Source organism: Chionomys nivalis, chromosome 4 (assembly GCF_950005125.1).
Source record: "Chionomys nivalis chromosome 4, mChiNiv1.1, whole genome shotgun sequence".
Taxonomy (NCBI): domain Eukaryota; kingdom Metazoa; phylum Chordata; class Mammalia; order Rodentia; family Cricetidae; genus Chionomys; species Chionomys nivalis.
In genome coordinates, this window is record NC_080089.1 from 22,236,984 (window position 1) to 22,256,514 (window position 19,531).

At 41.9% G+C, this 19,531-nt stretch overlaps 1 protein-coding gene across 3 annotated transcripts in view; it reads left to right on the forward strand.

Annotated features, from left to right (window-relative positions):
- Positions 1-19,531, forward strand: part of Bbs9 (Bardet-Biedl syndrome 9) — a 426,177-nt gene that overhangs the window by 221,401 nt on the left and 185,245 nt on the right. For all 3 annotated transcript variants that reach the window (XM_057766969.1, XM_057766971.1, XM_057766970.1), the window contains 2 exons: positions 5,461-5,633; positions 6,503-6,655. In XM_057766969.1, the coding sequence (XP_057622952.1) occupies positions 5,461-5,633; positions 6,503-6,655 (326 nt within the window). The remainder of the gene's footprint in view (positions 1-5,460; positions 5,634-6,502; positions 6,656-19,531) is intronic.

A 19,531-nucleotide genomic window follows, 5' to 3' on the forward strand; every position in this document is an offset into this window, starting at 1 on the left:
ATTCTGACTGCACAGCCATCTCCTGAGAAGACATTTTGAGCTGCTCTGTCTTCCCTCTTTGTTTATGGAGAGTCTGAAGATTGCCTGATTTATTTGTTTACAGTGATGGCGGATTTAACACAGCATCATCTCAGAGAATAAGACCAGAGAACGTAGGGGTTTCTGTCTCATGATGCAGCTAATTGTTCCCTACCGCACGGCTCTCTCTCACCTTGGATATAATGTCCTAACTCTAAGTGCATTTTTGCTTTATTCTAGTTCATTTTCTACTTGGATGCTTTTATAATATAGCAGACAAAGGAAAAGATACAAAACATAACCTTACTGCCCTTCATCTTAAAACCCTCTCCATTTATTCAAACATTGATTTGAAATAGGGTCTCATGATGTAGCCCAAGCTTATCTGGAACTCACTAGGTAGCCCAGGCTAGCTTTGAATAACTGGCCTCAGCTTTCTGAGGGCTGGGTCTCCACACCCAGATTAACAATGAAGCATTTTACCAAGCCTCGTGGATCTGTGTATGAGCTTGACCCCAGTGATTTAGGCCTATAATCCCAGGTAGCTGGGGCCCTGAGGCAAGAGGATCAGGAGTTTAAAATTAGTTTAGGCTATAGGGTTTGTTCAAGGTCAGCTAGGAAACTTGGTACAACTCTGTCTCAAAAATAAAAAGTAAACAGATAAATGAAAATACAGTTTAGTGATGGGACATTTTCTACTGTGTGCACGAGGCCTTGGGTTTGAGTCTCGGTTACGAACATCTCTGTGTGCTTGGAGCCAGCCTAGCGCGGATCTTGTCCAGGTGTATCGTCTTTGCCGTCGTCTCTCAGGCTGGCACACGGCTGACTTTTTCTGCTCTGAGCACAGGCCCTTCCCTCCACCTTAAGGACTAAGAGTTTTGTACGAAGTGCTTAGGAGTACACTTCGGATTCAGAGCACTAGTTCAGGCTTTAAACTCTGGCTTGTTATCTGAATGACTATGGAAAATTATTATTCATCTATAAGATGGCAGTAAAATTTTAAACCTATAAGATGGCAATAAGATGGTGAGATAATACATGAATCGACATGAAATGGTCCCTTAAAGAGAAGCATTAACTTTCTAGTGCGTTGTAGGTACTAAATAAGCCTTTAGTAGTATTTTCATCATTGTTGCTGTTATTGTTCTCTTGGGACTTATTGAGACTCTAAATAAAGGGTGCTCTTGTGTTACTGCACTTTATAAGGAACATTTCATTAGTCTGATTTGTCCTCCTTTAAATTGGCTGCAGGTTTTTTGTGTTATTTTATCAGTTATTTTCTTAGTCCATTCATCTGTGTGTGTGCACCTGTGTGTACATGCATGCTCGCTGATACATGTTAAGGTCAAGAGGACCACTTTTGGGAATTGCTCTCCATGACCATGTGACCACCTTGTGGGCACTAGGAAGCAAACTCAGATCATCATGCCTGTGTGCAAGAGTTCTACCCTCTGGATCATTTCATTGACCCTACTTAATCTTTTAAATAGGGGCAGTTTTTGCCTGCCTTTCTTGCCAGCCCACAGCATCCCTGCCTTGCTTCATATACCACCCATATCTGGCATAAGCTGTACATGGGGTTGACTAAGCCACATGAGCCAATAGTCATTTATAATGAAATCTCCATGCTGTAGTTTACTGTGCACTGGGGAGAATAACAGCAGTTATATGGAAATAAGCAATGCTTATTGCATGCTAACTGCATCAATTACCATTTTTTTTTTTTTTGAGACAGACTCTGTATCTCATGCTGGCCTTCAACTCACTATATAGCTGAGGATGATCTTGAGTTCCTGATCTTCCTTCTTCTGCCTCTTGAGTTCTGGAATTACTGCTGTGAGTCACCACTTCTGTTTTATCTAGTTCTGGGGTTTGAAATTATGGCCTTGTGTATACTAGGCAAATGCTATACCAACGGACCTACATCTCCAGGCTGTCAAGTTCACTTAATAAATTTTAGGAAGAGATACTCACACATGAAAGGGCATGAGTCTATTGGGGCAGAAGTCTTAGAAGTCGGCCACTATGGAGGACCTGGTTCAGCCTCCGTCACTCTCAGACAAAGCTCTTCTCTAATGATCTCCTTACGACCATGGAGAGTTGCAAGAAAGTTCTGGGCTCTTGACAGTCCATTCAGCCCAGGAGTTCCTGCAGTTGAGGGACAAGAACATTTCTATTTGAGGTCCAAAAGATGTTAGTGGCCAGCCTTTCTGAAGATGCCCATCAGAAGATGTGAGAACCCAGTATGAAGTAGGTAGGAACACCATAAAGGCTGAAGGAGGCACTGGCAGGGTGGCTATGTTGTCTGTAGAAGAGGTGCAAGAAGTGGACTGGAGGGCTGGAGGGGGAGAATAACAAAAGATGGAGGTGCCATTTTGGGGTTAGGGAGATACATAGTGTCAGGGAAACCCCCAGGAACTCATAAGTATGACCCCAACTAAGACTCCTAGAAATAGTGGAGAGGGTGCCTGAACTGGCCATCTACTGTAAGCCTATTGGTGAGTTCCCTGAATTGCCGTCAGAGATGCTCTGTCCAATAACAGATGGAAGCAGAGGCAGAGATCCACAGACAGGTGCTGCGGTGAGCTCCGAGAGTCTTGTGGAAGAAAGGGAGGAGAGATTGTGCTAGGCAGGTGGTCATGTTGGGGGAATCCTCAGAGACAGCTGACCTGAGCTCATTGAAGCTCATGGACACTGGACTAAGGGCTAGGGAGCCTGTGTCGTACTGGCCTAGGCCCTCTGCATGTGTGTGAACACCGTGTAGCTTGGTCTCTTAGTAAGTCTTCTAACAGTGGAAGCAGGACCTCTCTCTGGCACTTAGCTGGCTTTTGATAACCTGTTCCCCATGCTGGATTACCTGGCACTGCCTTGACATAAGGGGAGGAACTTGGTCCTACCTCAACTTGATGTGCCATGCTTTGTGCAAGCCCATGGGAGACCTGCCCCTTTCTGAAGGGAGATGAAGGAGAGGATGGGGAGGGAGGTAGATGGGAAAGAGGAGGGGATAGGAGGAAAGGAGGGAAGGGAAACTGGTTGGTATGTATAATAAATGAAAAATGTTATTTAAATAAAAAATTAAAATAAAGACAGTGGGTGTGATGTCCATGCTCACCTCTGTCACCCACAGAAGAAACACTTTGATCTCAGTGGAACAGAGCCACGATTTTGCATGGACTGTGGCAGGCATACACTGCATTGCTCATTCCATGCTGCGGTGGTTTAAATGAGAAATGTCCCCCATAGACGTCTGTATTTGTTCAAATACTGCTCCCTAAGTGGTGTTTCTGTCTTAGGAGATTCTTTAAACTGTAGGGGTGAAGCATTGCTGGAGGAAGTATGCCCGTGCCTTTGAGGGTTTACAGCCTTGCTCCCCCCTTTCCTTCCTCTCTTCCTCCTTGTGTGAACAAAAATGTGGCCAACATGATTCCTTCCTGTGTCTGCTGCCATGCCATACACTGTTCACCATTAATGGGCTCTATCCCACTGACACTGCAAGCTACAATAAAGCCTTTCTTTCTTTCTTTCTTTCTTTCTTTCTTTCTTTCTTTCTTTCTTTCTTTCTTCCTTCCTTCCTTCCTTCCTTCCTTCCTTCCTTCCTTCCTTCCTTCCTTCCTTCCTTCCTTTCTTTCTTTCTTTCTTCTGGTCATGTTATTTATCTCAGCAACAAGGAGTACACATATGTAGCAGAAAAGGAGGATGATTAGTGGGAATAAGAGAATCTATCTTTCTGGGTTTGCTAATAAAAGTAAAGTCCCAACATGTAGGGTGATGTGAGATTCCCCTTGTATGCTGTGAATACCATTGGTTAATAAAGAAGCCGCTTTAGGCCTATTGCAGTGCAGAATAGGGCAAGGTGGGAGTTCCAAGCAGCTAGAGGAGGAGAGAGTAGGTGGAGTCAAAGAGAAGCCATGTAGCTGTCACAGGAGACAGACGCCTGATGCTACCTTACCAGTGGGACACAACCACGTGGCGATACACAGATGAATGGGAATGGGTTAATTTAAGATATAATAGCTAGCTAGAAATATGCTTAAGCTATTGGCCAAACAGTATTGCAATTAATACAGTTTCTGTGTGATTATTTCAGGTGTGGGCAGCCAGGAAACAAATGAGTGGTCTCCGACTACAGTAGGGTTACATTTAGTCTTTGCCAGGGTGCCAGGAAAATCCTAAGAAACATATCACATGTCTGTCTGTCATTTTATCCCAGATTTTAATATATATAGTAAGCAGGAAAGCTGAAAATAATCCTCATCCTGCCAACACTTCTAATATTTCTTTCTTTTGAATAGTGTATATAACATAAATAGGTGGTGGTGAATTAAATGAAATTTGTAACTTCTAAGATTTTTCAAGGACTTTGTATAATAATCTTGGAAGCTATAATGCTATAGTTATGCATCTGGTGAACAGTAGACATATTGAGCCTGTGTAACATTGTCATGTGGTTAAGATCAATGGTTAGCCTTTCTGTATCAGTAATTAGAATTCCAGTTTCTTCTCCATACATAACTGGCTGAGTGACCTTGTTAATTAATTAAGTTCTTTTGAGATTGGACTTTTTTGTTGTTGTTAAGAATGGAATAGCATCATTGCCTTGTGAGACAGCTGAAGTTTAACTGACAGCAGGGTTGTGATGGAGCCTGGTGTGTACAATATTTATTGTATGATAGATGAGATCAAGCTATGATCCGAAGAACAGGCAAATTGAAATAGGTAGGGATGAATGTATGCAGGATGAATTCAAGCTGTCACATTTAATGCGCTTCCTGATCCTTGGTTAACTGGGATTCTGTGTGCTTTGTTTTCTTTGTTATAACAAGAAACTGCCACACCACAGTGTTTGGCACCTAGCTGCTGCCCATCCACAGCCAGTCTTACATCATCATCACTGTCATTGGCATCGGAATCACAGCCATCTTGATTAGAGAATACACAGATCTGTTGGTGCTCAAGTTCCAGGGAATAGAGAAAAGCAGGATTTTCTCTTCAACTTAGGGAAGTGTCAGGCTTAAGCTTCCTTTAAAATCGAAAAACTACCAGATAAACAGAACACTTTGATCATAATTGCAGTGATTTTATCTCACACCAGTATCAGAAGTAGACCAGTGCCACCACACTGCGCCTTTTCCGTGACTGTTTATCTGTCGACTCAAATGTGCCACAGCTGGGCTGTTCAGGTTTATTTACTGTTAGGGTCACGGTGAGAGGGACTGCACTCAGCCACTCTCTGGCCCTCTTCCCTGGAAGGGCATCTGAAATGTTCTATGGTTGATGAAGAAAGCAGCCACAAGGCAGCAGACATGTATTTTAAGACAGCAGCAGAAACCATATCTACATTATCCTTTAGCTGGTGTTCATGTCAAGGTTGCTTGATAGGTTTCTGTTTCAGCAGTAACCATGTGTAATGAGCCCTTTTCCTTTGTTCTTCTTTTCTCTTAGAACGATACCGCATTCAGAGCGAACAGTTTGAAGACCTTTGGCTCATAACAAATGAACTTATCCTCCGCCTTCAAGAATATTTTGAAAAACAGGGAATCAAAGATTTTGCATGTTCTTTTTCTGGATGTATACCCCTTCAAGAATATTTTGAGTTGATTGATCATCATTTTGAGGTATGCTATTAAACCAAATAACCTTTATTTTGAAAATCAAAGAGAAAGAGATAGTGGGCGAATTCTGGGTACATGCTGGTAGGCACAGGCTCTGGGTTCTTCTGTGCTTGGTGCACTCAGCATGTATGTTACAGTTACGTGGTTAGTCCTCTTGTGGAACTCCTAACAGTGGGAACAGGGACTGTCTCCAACTCTTTTACTGACTTTTGGGACCCTACTTCTCATACTGGGTCACCTTGCCCGGCTTTAATACAAGGGGAAGTGCTTAGTCTTACTGCAACTTGATCTGCCATGTTTTATTGATACTCATGGGAGACCTGCCCTTTCCTGAATGAAGATGAAAGAGGAGGGGATTGGAAGTGGGAGGGGGAATGGAGGAGAGGAACTTGGAGGGGAGCTTGGAGGAGGGAGGCTGCAGCTGGGATGTAAAATAAATAGATGAATAAAATATTGCTATTCCATGAAAGAAAAAAGAAAGAAACAAATTCAGTTCTGGTACTTCTGTGTCTGCTCTTTTATTCTCTTTGTTATTTGCTTCATTACAAAGAGAGAAAAAGAAATTATAAATTTTCTATGTAGCCAGTTTTTTTTTTAATTAAACATGCTAAAGACAGCCCCCAGTTATACTGTGGCATATCCCTAAGTTTCCTCTTACCTACTCTCTTGTCTGTGTAGTCAGGTACCCAAGGTCATGCAGTCCTAATTCCCATTTCTCTGTAAATCTGTCCAACTCTTTCTCAAAATTTTATTACACTGTATATATTTTTAATTTAAGCATCCTTCTTTTTTATTTTTGGCTTTTTATTTTTTTGAAACGGGTTCCTTTATTTTATCTATATAGTCCTAATCTAAGAAATTACTCCTTATAGCTGCGGATTAATGGGGAGAAATTGGAAGAGCTTTTATCTGAAAGAGCTGTACAATTCCGGGCCATCCAGCGTCGGCTTCTAACAAGATTCAGAGATAAGACACCTGCCCCGCTCCAACACCTGGACACCCTGCTGGATGGGACGTACAAGCAGGTCAGTGTGTACTGGTGGCAATTGTCTGCCCCTCGCCATAGAGTCAGGCACCAGAATGCAATGATATGCTGTGCAATATGGCTAGAACTGTTGTATGACTTCTCGTGTAGTCCATAATTGTCACCTTTTTTGTCTGTTTCCCAAGCAGCTACCATATACTTCCAGTCTTTGTGTGACTGTGATGAAGACTTTGGCCACATCATGTCTTCCTGGGTCCTCTACATGGTATCACTACTTTGTTTTAAAATTAGCATTGGTGGTATATATGTTCTGAATTTTAAAACTGAGGCTTTGAAAGGTTCTAATAACTACATATTCCAGTGTACCTGTGACAGTAATGTAGACATATCCATGTGTCACTGCCTTGGTCTTCCCCAGTGGTGACATTTTAGAAAACTCTAGCCTGATGGTACTGGCAGGATATGAGCATTGATACAGCCCTGCCCTTGTTTAGATTTCCTTGCGTTCCTCTGTATGGGTGTTCTGTGATGGGGTGCTGGGTTTAGTTCCGTCTGTCTGTCACCACACTGCTGGCACTAAACACCACCTCAGCTCCCTCTTGTCATCACCACCCAGCTCTGCTCTCTTTCCTTGCTGTACCTTCCTCAACACCTCCCCTGACTCCATTCTGTTGGTTTTGAAAGTGCAGATCAGATATTTTCCAGTTAGTTTTCCTAGATGAAGAAAAAGAGCTTATTTTCTCTGTTCTGGTAACACCTTAGATTTGTGAGAATTTCATGCTTACTTGAAAATTCTCAGCCATTGAAGAGCCAGTGCACAGTGACACCCAGTAGGATCCTGGAAGACTGTTGTTCTTGGAAATCAAGATCTCAGCTGTGGATCATCTGGGTGGCTTGTCGCACACTTTCCACACCCTCAGAGCTTTGTAAAATGGGATATAGACTTTGACCACAACCCTGCTCTTACTGAGATCTGCTTGTTCTCCTGCGTGTGAATGTGTTACTCAGTTCTCTCTGATCTTATCCTGTGTTTAGTTCTTTATACCTATCACCTGTACTACGGCATCACAAAACTTTCACTCCATGATGTGTGTAGGAGTGTCTTATAGTTGTTCTACAAGCACAGACTGCAGATTGCTCCTAAACAGTTGTGTGACCTCTAGGCTAAGCCCCGGGCTGTGTCTGATCTACAGCACTTTCTCTTTAGTGCACACGTTCTCTTGTTGTTTGCAGTTCCCTCCCTTCCTTCCTCCTCTGTTCTCACTCTTCTTTGGCCGCCTGTCTGTTTCTCCCAGAGCATCCTTCCGTATCAGTGACAGTATTCGGGTGAGCATCTGCTCCACACAGAGCTGCACAGTGGGCCAGTGAGGAGCTTCATCTGATACTTTCCCAGTGCCACGTGGAGCAGGACTTCCCCCTCTTTGGTACATTTAGATGCTGGATTTGAAATTCTTTCTCTGCCTAGCTTCAAGGTTGGACTTTACACTTGTAATAATAGGTACTAAATGTTGAACCCCATAAATTTTTAATTTAAATGTGTATTTAAACTTTCATTATTTATAGATTAAGAATGAACAGTTTTTGAGGGGAAAGAAGACTGTCAGGGGGATTTGCCCCAGTTCTCATGTTCATTGCCGTTCAATTCTGCTGTATGTGTTCTCGTCAAATCACACTAAAGTGCTGACTGAACACTTAATTTCTTGAGCATGAGAGTCTAGTTCCTTTAACTTAATTTTAATAATGTGATTAATGAATATACTTTTCCGAAGAAGACTGCAGCTATTATTAACACAAAATCCCACGTCTCATTCTGTGTCATTTTCTCAGAAGTGAACCACTCTTATCTGCTTGGAGTCTTTCCAGAAACTTCTTACAGAATGCATTTGTAATGAGATGATTTGTGAGGCCAGGAGAACCCAGGAGGAACATCACACTACACATGTTGGTGCACCTCTCTGCTCTCACTGCGTGTGCTGGTGACGTTCCCACGTGGGTGGGTGTAGAGGTCTGCCCCTTTGCAGGGGCTAAGGGGATTCTGCAGCCTAGAGTCCCGCCGTACAGATGACCTACAGTTGATGAGGATTCTGCAGCCTAGAGTCCCGACGTACAGATGATCCACAGATGATGAAAGCAAAATCTCACTGTTTAAAAATTAGTTTTTGATAATTCCATACGTGATGAAATGAAATGGGATCACATTCCCCGTCCGTTTCTCCCTTCAGCTCCCCTTAGGCTGGATCGACCCATCTCTCTCTCTTCACTTCATGCTCTCCTCTTTTGTTAATAGCCTGCTAATTCTGATTAGTGCTGCCCGTATGTACATGGATACGGTGCCATCCACTGGCCCATAGGCAACTCAATCGTAGCCACATCCTCAAAGAAGAATGAATCTCCTTTCCCTCAGCTAGGAATGGGGTCTTGAAGCCCCTCTTCCGTTTGTGTTGGAGTTGTGGCTGCCATGTTCTTGTGTAGGACTTGTGTAAAAACCACAGCTGCTGAGGGCAACAGCTGTGGAATGTCCAGAAGACAGCAGTTCATATATTATCACCGCTTTCTGTTCCGAGACACACCTGAGCCTTGTGGAGCAGGGGAGGGAGATGGACTGTTAAGTCGTCCCATTTAGAGCTGAGAAGCCACAGCATTTTGGTCAGCTATGAATATCTATTTGTGTTGCTGCCTACTGCACAGAGAAGTTTCTCTGACCAAGCTTGAGTGCATCCCAGGTCAGAGTATAGATGTAAATATTTAGAAGATAATTTGACAGTATGACCACTTATCAAAATAACAATAGCATGTTCTACCTTAGGGCCTATAACCTCTTTAGCCATGGGCTTTTGACCAGGTTTATAGTACCAGACATGAACTTCTTTCTGTGGAGTGTGCTTTAAATCCAATCAGAAAGTGGTTGGTTACCCATAACAGCCCTGCTACTATTGTACTAATGGGCACTTCTCACCTATTAGGTTGATATTTGTACCATGCAGGGTTGTAGCAAGGAGGCCACTTTTTGCTTCCTGGCTGCCTGGCTTGCTTAGGCCCGAAATAATCACACAGAAACTGTATTAATTATATCCCTGCTTGGCCCATTAATTCTAGCTTCTTATTGGCCAAATCTTACATAATAATTTAACTCATTTCTATTAATCTGTGTATTGCCATGTGGCAGTGACTTGCTGGCAAAGTTCCGGCATCTGTCTCCAGCAGGCCTACATGGCTTCTCTCTAACTCCGCCTTCCTCCTCCCATGCTATTGGCCAAGCCAATGCTTTATTCATTAACCAATAAAAGCAAACCATAGACAGGACTTTCCACACCACAGGGTCCAGTACTAGAAAAGGCCATTCATGTTCTTTCCCCCACAGAATCCCTCATCGCACCTTCTGACACTGTGAAAGCTAACTAGCAGGGAGGAAGTTTCCTGGTCAGTTTGGGATTGACTTCTCTCTGTCCTAGAGTCGAAAATGGATGGTGTCTTCAGCAGTAGTGTCTGACCATGGAGTTATGTGGGTAACCACAGGCAATGCTAATAGTGTGTTGTTTTGGAGACCACTGGAACCTTCCTGAACAATAGCTCAGAGAGAGGTCTCTCATGCCTGACACTAAAAAAAATCTTATTAGCTCTAGTTTTGAGTCTAACCCTGAGGAAAGTCCCTCTTGGATAAGTCTACTTGGCTCAAGCGTGCATATTACACCCCTCTGTGTCACACATCTGTGTTTCATCATCTCATTTGTGTCCTTTGCCTGGCTTTCCAGGGGTAAATACGCAAGTGAAGCATCAGTCTATACTAAAGCCCCATTTTAGCATCCATGGCAAAACTGTTCTATGACTGTTAGGTAAGATCTCACTTTGTGGCCCAGGCAGGTCTCCAAACTTACTGTCCCCCACTCCAAGTGCCTGGATTATAGGTGTGCACACGTGTGTGATGTGTTATTAGATCTTTGAAGTGTTTTCCTGTTGGATCTGTATGGAATTAGATGTGTTGTCTTTTGGGGTTCTTTCTCTTCAGTGTGTTTTTAGTTTTGTTGATGCTAGTGTCGTTTTTATGGTCTCAGCAGCAGGCAGCGAGGAGCTTCAAGCTGTCCATTGAAACGTGCACTCTTTCCCCTGACGCCTTGTGTCTGGATGGCTCTCAGTGTCACCGTTTGAGGAAGCAGTGATGGTTCTCTTATATGAATATAGAGGAAGAATCAAGCAGTTTTCTTAAGTGGCAGCGCTTTTGCCCAGTGTGTTTGCAGTGTGTCTGCACACACTCAGTTAGTATTTGCTCTATGAGTGAGCATCCTCTTATCCCTTATAAAGACACATTTCTTGAAACCATGCTTTGCTGAAAGCATCATCACAAAGAAGAAACCACAGAAGCCTTCCTCATGCCCATGCTACATAGCATGTTCAGAGGGCGCTGAGAAGTGGAAACTCGTCTTTCTGAACGGCTTGATTGGAGAACTCAGGCAGACTGACACGGCCGGGCAGGTCGCACAGCTGTACGTTCTTGGCAGAGGAAATATTTCCTGGTTTTATTTTACTGAGGCCATGTGAGCTGCAGCTCGCTGTAGCCCAGTCTTCTGCTGAAATGCCTCTGCAAGTCGACGGGAGCATGACAACTTTTGATTTTCTTCATTTCCTGTTTTCAGGATTATTAAGCACAATTTTATAGAAGGTATTTTTTTCTTCCTTAAAACACATATTCCTTTAGGACCTGTGAGCTGGCAAAAATGCTCGTCACTGGCTCTGGTGGCCTGAGTTTGATCCCCAGAATCCATAGTGAAAAGAGTGAACCCCCTCCTGAAAGTGGTCCCCTGACCTCTACTTGGAAGTCATGGCAGCCAGGTGTGAGGCTTGGCAGCCATGTTGTGCTGGCATTCAGCTTGAAGGAGCTGGATGCTGCTGCTTCCCTCACTTCCTTGCTTCCCCTTTCTTCTTCAGTCTAGGATGTAGCATGTGATAATCTGCTCACAGTGAGGGCAAGACTTCCCTCTCTGCAAACACCTTCACAGACACACCCAGACATGTCTCCTGAATGAGCCTAAATCCAGCCATGTTGACAATGACCTTTACCCACCGCAGGGCGTGGTATGGGTCTCTGATGTATAGGAATATACTCTGTCCCAGTCATTCTGCCTGTGATCTAGGCCATTCATTTGCTTCTTGCTAACTGTGTGATCTTTAGCAAATTACTTGGAACAATCAAAAAGAAGATAAAACATATACCCCCTAAGCCTCAGTTTTTCCACTTATAGAATAATGGTGTATATATATATATATATATATATATATATATATATATATACATACATACATATATAAACACATAAGTTGCTTTGAGTAGCGCTTGGTATACAAGATCTCAACACATTTTAAGTGGTAAATACTCTTGGTAGTCATGTGACTAATATATCATGCCATCTTAAACATGCTGCTATTAATTGATCAGCAAAGGAACTTTCAGTAATATATCATCTTTGTGAAACTCTGTTATATATCAGCATTGCAAACCGAGACCTTAACTAAGAATAATGAAAATCCTGTAGCCTTACAAGCATCTCCAAAATCTCCTAAGCCAAACTGCTCAGAAATTTGGCTCTTTGGCTGCAGAGAAGGGGGGGGGAAGGAAGGGACATGAGGACTTCATGAGAAGTCAGGTGGCTGACTTCTCTCCTCACTCCCCCCCTACCCTCTCCCCTTTCTCTTTCTCCCTCTCATCTCTCATTTGCAGAACTATTATACTCAGTGGTAGTTTTACCATCAGATAGAAGCTTTCCTTGCTCCCACTCTCTTCCTTTCCTTTCCCCCTCTCTACTCTCTTCTTTTTCTGGATATGGTGCTGGGATTAGAACCTAGGGCCTTGTGTCTGTTAGCCATGTCCTCTCTTACACAGCTGTATTCCCGGACACTAATGCCTGTTCTCAAGGTTTGGTGTGTGTTTGGATTGCTGCAGTTTTGAGTGATGGGCTACTGTGATTGCCATTTTCCTCTTTCTTTTCTTGCTTACCACTGTAGCTGAGCACTCTTCAGATTTTATGTGGCCATTTGTATTTTGTGTGTGATTTACCTCTCACATGCCTCTGTTCATTTTTTTATCAAGTTGTTCTGTTTTCCTTCTGTTGAATATATTAGTAGTAATATTTAGGTTGGCTTTATCATGCATGCAGTACTTTATATGTTAGTCTTCCTTGCAGTCTGTATAAAAAGTTAATATTTCATGTAATCATATGTTAAAAAGTTTTATGAAATTTTTATTTGCTTTTTATTTTATTTTAATGTCTTTTAAAAATAATTTACCTATTTGTATTTTATGTGCATCAGTGTTTTCCTGCATGTATGTTTGTGTGAGGGCATCAGATCCCCTGCAACAGGAGTTATAGATAGTTGTGAGCTGCCATGTCGGTACTGGGACTTGAACCTGGGTCCTCTGGTAGAGCAGTCAGTGTTCTTAACTACTGAGCCATCTCTTTAGCCCCTATTTTAATTTCCATTTTCATGTAAAAATTTTAAAAATATTTTCATAGTAAAAACGTATCTTTTGCCTTAAGTTCCTCTGTGTAGGATAGGTAGCCTTCCGGATGTCAGGAGTGCAGAGGTATCACCTTATAATTTATTTTAGCATTTATACTCCTTCATTCTTTATATACTTTTAAATTCCATCTGGACTATATTATTCAATTTAGTGAGAATCTAATTTTCCTGCCAGAAATGGTGAGCTAAGCTGCTCAGCCCCAGCCTATTGCCTAGCGTGTTCTCTTTCACACGGACCAAAGTGCTACCTGTATCCTTTAGCAGCTTTGCTGGGTAGCAGAGCATCCCAGACCTTAGTGCATGCAGCAGTAGCCACTAGCATCTATTGATCCTGACTCCTGGGACCAGCTGGGCCATCCTTCTGGGGCCTTGCTTACCTGATATTGGTTGATACTCAGGTGTCTGATGGCTCATCTGGACATAGTATGACCAAGGGCATGTATACTCACACATTTGGCATTTGTCTCGAAGATAGTTGGGGTCACCGGCCCATACACCTCATGGCCCAATGGACTGGCCTGGCTAATTTATCTGGTAGCTATCGGTCCAATGTTCAAACTCTCTTTGTGTCTCTCTCCCCACTCCCATCCCTCTCTCATCTTTCTGTCAGTGTCCTGGAACTCACTTTGTAGAACAGTCTTGCTTTAAACTCACAGACATATGTCTGCCTCTGCCTCCTGCATGTTGGGTTAAATGTGTGTGCTGCTGTGCCTGGTACTCAAATACTTTTCAAACCTCCACCTTTGCCTTGTTTCCCTTGTTTCATTGATTTTGGACATTGCTGATCACAGAAGTTGAGAAATACATGGCATCTGGTTATTTAGACATGTGAGGAATTCTGGGTCTATTCTCTTTCACAATACATTAAATTAAAATGCTTTAAATGGGTGTCATTGTGTTGAATGTAAGGCCTCATGTGTGCTGTGCAAGCATTTCACCCGTGAATTCTACCTATAATCAGTATGTTATTGTCGTTACAGTCTTACTCATCCACAGCTGTGGTCTGAAGAGGATTGCTAATTACTTTTGTCAGGACTTATTTAAAGTGACTGGTGTCACTCCTCTCTCTGTGATGGTGGGACTTGCTGAATACTATCCACATGCTAATTTTAGAGGTAGCATCATCACCCCGGCTTTTTGTATATCCTCCTCTTCCACGAATTCAAGGTTGGCTTCATGTGGCTGTGCACTCATGGGGTGCATCTTCAAAACACCTCTCACTGAGGTTGGCCCATGGCTGAACCAAGGGTAGGGCTCCACATGGCATCATCACACTGGGGTGCCAACTCATGGTGCACGCACAGGGGAGGGATCTGGTTCCTGTGAGCAGAGACTTTCTAATTGCTGAGCACAGTATCAGTACTTAGTTTATATTCTAGAATTTTGGGGGGAAATCTATCTTTTTGAAAGAACTTTCACCACTACTTCTAGCTTTGGGCCATCGTGTTAGACGAAAGTATGCCCATGGTCTGTCTTTCCACCCTAGTTTTTATAAACCTAGATCTCCTCATCTGTAAAATTGAAATACTTCCATTTCGGCACCTCAGTGTATCAGAGGACCTGAGCGACAAAGGGAAAGAGGTGAAGATCAGGTTTATTCGGGTTCAGTCTGAAGGAAATTTCGCTGCTGATTTTAGTGCTTGAAGTGTCTTGGAGCAGGTGGCGTTAGCATCGCAAGTTTATGTGTAAGAACCTGAAACTCTGAAGGAAGTTGCTTGGTGTCGCTCAGATGTCAGACATGTTCCAACATTGTAGGTGTTTTTTGTAGTCATTGCCAGGTGGGCATTAGATACCCAGATTATCTTTAGCATAAGTATGGTCAGGTTTGTGAAAAAGGCAGTGTGTGAGATATTCATCCGTGCTCAGGGGTCTATGTGTGTAGTCGTAATCTCCTCGTGTTTGTTTTGTGTTCACCCATTAGTGATAAGATCCTCAGATAGTGCCCCCAAATCCTGGTACAATTCTGAAACTCGAGTATCGGAGGAAGAGGACTTGTTAACTTGTCTTGAAATTGGGTTTCAGTGCCATTGCAGAGTGCTAAGATTCATTACCTTCACAAGAAAAGCTTCGAGAAATCAGCTCTTTCAATTTATAAGGATTTCACATACATTCGCTAGTTAAAGCAAGGCCGATTGGGAGCTTAACTTCAGAAGGGAAGCTTAGACTTAGCCTTTGGCTTGGTTTGTGTTTGGATGCTCTTTGTGTGTGCTGAAGCCCTCCTTCAGAACACTGGGCCTCTGTTTCCCAGAAGGGAGTGTTTACTGATCTGAGCTGGGTCGCACGCCCGTGTGATAGAATGGCTGATAATTGTTAGTGCTCTAGAAACGGCTGGGCTCCTTTTCTCCTCTGCAAAATAGAGGCTCTAGCAGGCATAATTTTAAACAGAAGGCGTGTGGTTTGGGGTTTGCTATTTGTTACTTTTTTCTGCACTTAAAACTTCCTTCCACTCCATTTATTTGTGTGGCAATGAAATAAAAAATCATTTTAAGTCATGTGGATATCTAAGAGCTTTTTGGTGCATAGCTATTAAATGAGCGCACTTGTGGTGCCAGCACCAAGGAACATGTGATGAATCCGTCCAGAGGCCTGCTGCACTCTGCCACTGCGGAGGAGACCTGGTCTAGAAGACGGGAGAGGTGAGCTGAGACGTGATGCTGTGGCTGCCCAGTGTCCTGTGTCTCATCATGACGCTGTGGAAGGTCTGTCTCCAATGGCAGTCGAACAGATAAAGGAGAAAACAATGCATGGAACTTTACTCTGAGTTGTTTAGGTGTGAGTGAGGGTTTAAAGCCTGGAAAACACTGAGGACAGTAGAAAGAAAATGTGGATTGTGTATTTGCAGAATCTGATGCTACTCTGGAGATTTAGCTCAGAAGCTCACGGTGGGAAACCCGCTCAGCTGTCGCTTTAGTATGAACTACCACCTAGGTCAGGGAACACCTATGGTTATGTTTAGTATGCAGCCTTTCACATAATTGTTTTAAAAACTGAACTCATAAAGATATGTCATGTAATTGAAGAAATCAAGGCTAGAAAGATGGCATTGAGGATAAATAGCTTATTACATAAGCCCAAGGACTAAGTTTGAATCCCCGGGACTCACAGAAAGCCAGATAGGTGGTGGTAATCCAAGTGCTCCTGCTGCGAGATGGAGGAGACAGAGGATCCTTAGAAACTCAAGGGGCAGCTGCCTGGTCGGCAGTATGGAGAGCTACGAAGAGACACTGTCTCAAGGTGACGGTGAAGATAGCCTGACCTCTAAAACATAGCATAGCATAGCATAGCATATGTGTGCTTCCCAGCATTCATACACATGAGTATATTTATACACATACACACATATGCATGAATACATGCATGTACACAAATACACACATATTCAGATACACACATAATTTTATGAAATAAAACAAATTATGAACTATATGTAGTTAGTTACAAATAATGACACAAATTTTTCTATAATATATTATATAATATGATAAATTCTGTACAAATATATTTGTACATATTTGGAGTAAATGAAAAATTGAATGTTGCATATAGTTTTAGAGTACTTAAAATTCTCTTTAAAAGATTTGTTTTTAAAATCACAAATATAGGTGTGTGTGTGTGTGTGTGTGTGTGTGTGCATGTCTGGGATATGTGTACATGTAAGTGCAGGTATGTATAGAGTACAGAAGAGGGAGTTGAATTCCTGGAGGTGAAGTTACAGATGATTACAAGCTGTCTGTCATGGGCGTTGGGAACCCAACTCAGGTCCTTTGGGAGAGCAGCAAATGCTCTTAACCACTGACCCATTTCTCTAGCCCCATGACTTCAAATTATTAAACGATTTTCTTTTTTTCTGGTGTATTTCTTTTTTTTTTTTAAATTGATTTTATTGAGCTATGCATTTTTCTCTGCTCCCCTCCTTGCCTTTCCCCTCCCCCCTCAACCCTTTCCCATGGTTCCCATGCTCCCAATTTATTCAGGAGATCTTGTCTTTTTCTACTTCCCATGTAGATTAGATCCATGTATGTTTCTCTTAGAGTCCTCATTGTTGTCTAGGTTCTCTGGGACTGTGGTTTGTAGACTGGCTTTCTTTGCTTTATGTTTAAAAACCACCTATGAGTGAGTACATGTGATAATTGTCTCTCTGGGTCTGGGTAACCTCGCTCAATATGATGTTTTCTAGATACATCCATTTGCCTGAAATTTTCAAGATGTCATTATTTTTCTCTGCTGTGTAGTATTTTATTGTGTAAATGTACCACATTTTCCTTATCCATTTTTCAGTTGAGGGGCATTTAAGTTGTTTCCAGGTTCTGATTATGACAAACAATGCTGTTATGAACATAGTTGAGCATATATCCTTGTGGTACGATTGAGTATCCTTTGGATATATACCCATAAGTCATATTGCTGGGTCTTGAGGAAGGTTCTTTGCTAATTTTCTGAGAAACTGCCATACAGATATCCAAAGGGGTTGTACCAGCTTGCACTCCCACCAGCAATGCAGGAGTGTTCTCTTTACCTCATAACCTCTCCAGCATAAGTTGTCATCAGTGTTTTTGATCTTGGCCATTCTCACAGGTGTAAGATGGAACCTCAGAGCTGTTTTGATTTACATTTCTCTGATGACTAAAGATGTTGACATTTCCTTAAGTGTATTTCAGCCATTTTAGATTCCTCTGTTGAAAGTTCTCTGTTTAAGTCTGTACTCCATTTTTTTTAATTTGGTTATTTGTTCTTTTGATGACCAATGTCTTGAGTTCTTTGTATATTTTGGAGATCAGACCTCTGTCTGATGTGGGGTTCGTGAAGATCTTTTCCCATTCTGTAGGCTGTCGTTTTGTCTTGTTGACCATGTCCTTTGCTTTACAGAAACCTTTCAGTTTCAGGGGGTTCCATTTATTAATTGTTGATCTCAGTGTCTGTGCTGCTGGGGTTATATTTAGGAAGTGGTCTCCTGTGCCAAAGCATTCAAGTGTACTTCCCACTTTCTCTTCTATGAGCCAGTGTGGCTGGCTTTATGTTGAGGTCTTTGGTCCATTTGAACTTGAGTTTTGTGAATGGTGATAGATATGGATCCATTTTCATTTTCTACATGTTGATATCCAGTTATGCCAGCACAATTTGTTAAATATGCTTTCTTTTTTCCATTTGATATTTTTTGCTTTTTTAGTCAAAACTCAGGTGTTCGTAGGTGTATGGATTTAGTTCCATTAGTCTTCCCGTCTGTTTTTATGCCAGTACCAGGCTGTTTTCAGTACTGTAGCTCTGTAGTAGAGTTTGAATTCAGGGATTGTGATGTCTCCAGATGTTCTTTTATTGTACAGGATTGTTTGGGCTATCCTGGGTTTTTTGCTTTTCCATATGAAGTTGAATACCATTCTTTCGAGGTCTTTGAGGAATTTTGCAGGGATTTTGGTGGGCATTGCATCGAATCTTTAGATTGCTTTCAGTAAGACTGACATTTTTACTATGTTAATTCTACCTACCCAAAAGCATGGAAGATCTTTCCACTTTCTGGTGTCTTTAATTTCTTTCTTCAAAGATTTAAAGTTCATGTCATACAAGACTTCTACTTTGTTTGGTTAAAGTTACTCCAAGATATTTTATGCTCTTCTTCAATTTCTTTCTTTAGAGATTTAAAGTTCTTGTCATACTTTGGTTAAAGTTACTCCAAGATATTTTATGCTATTTGTGGCTATTGTGAAGGCTGATGTTTCTCTGATTTTTCTCTCAGCTCATTTATCATCTGTTTAAAGGAGGGCTACTGAATTTTTTGAGTTAATATTGTGTCCTGCTACATTACTGAAAGTGTTAATGAGTTGTAGAAGTTCCTTGGTAGAATTTTTGGGATCACTTATGTAAACTATCATATCATCAGCAAATAGTGAGAGTTTGACTTCTTCTTTTCCGATTTGTGTCTCCTTGACCTCTTTTTGTTGTCTTTTTGCTCTAGCTAGGACCTCAAGAACTATATTAAATAGACAGGGAGGGAGATATTGGACAACCTTGTCTTCTTCCTGATTTCAGTGGGATCACAGTGAGTTTCTCTCCATTTAGTTTGATATTGGCTGTTGGCTTGCTGTATATTGCCTTTATTATGTTTAGGTATGTTCCTTGTGTTTTTGTTGTCTCCAAAACTTTATTATGAAGGGATGTTGTATTTTTGTTGAAAGCTTTTCAGCATCTAATGAGATGATCATGTGGTTTTTATTTTTCAGTTTGTTAATATGATGGATTACGTTGACAGATTTTCATATGTTCAACCATCCCTGCATCTCTGAGATGAAGCCAACTTGGTCATGATGGATGATGGTTCTGATGTATTCTTGGATTTGATTTACCAGTATTTTATTTAGTATTTTTGCATCAATGTTCATTAGAGAAGGGAGGCTGCTTGTTGGTTTCC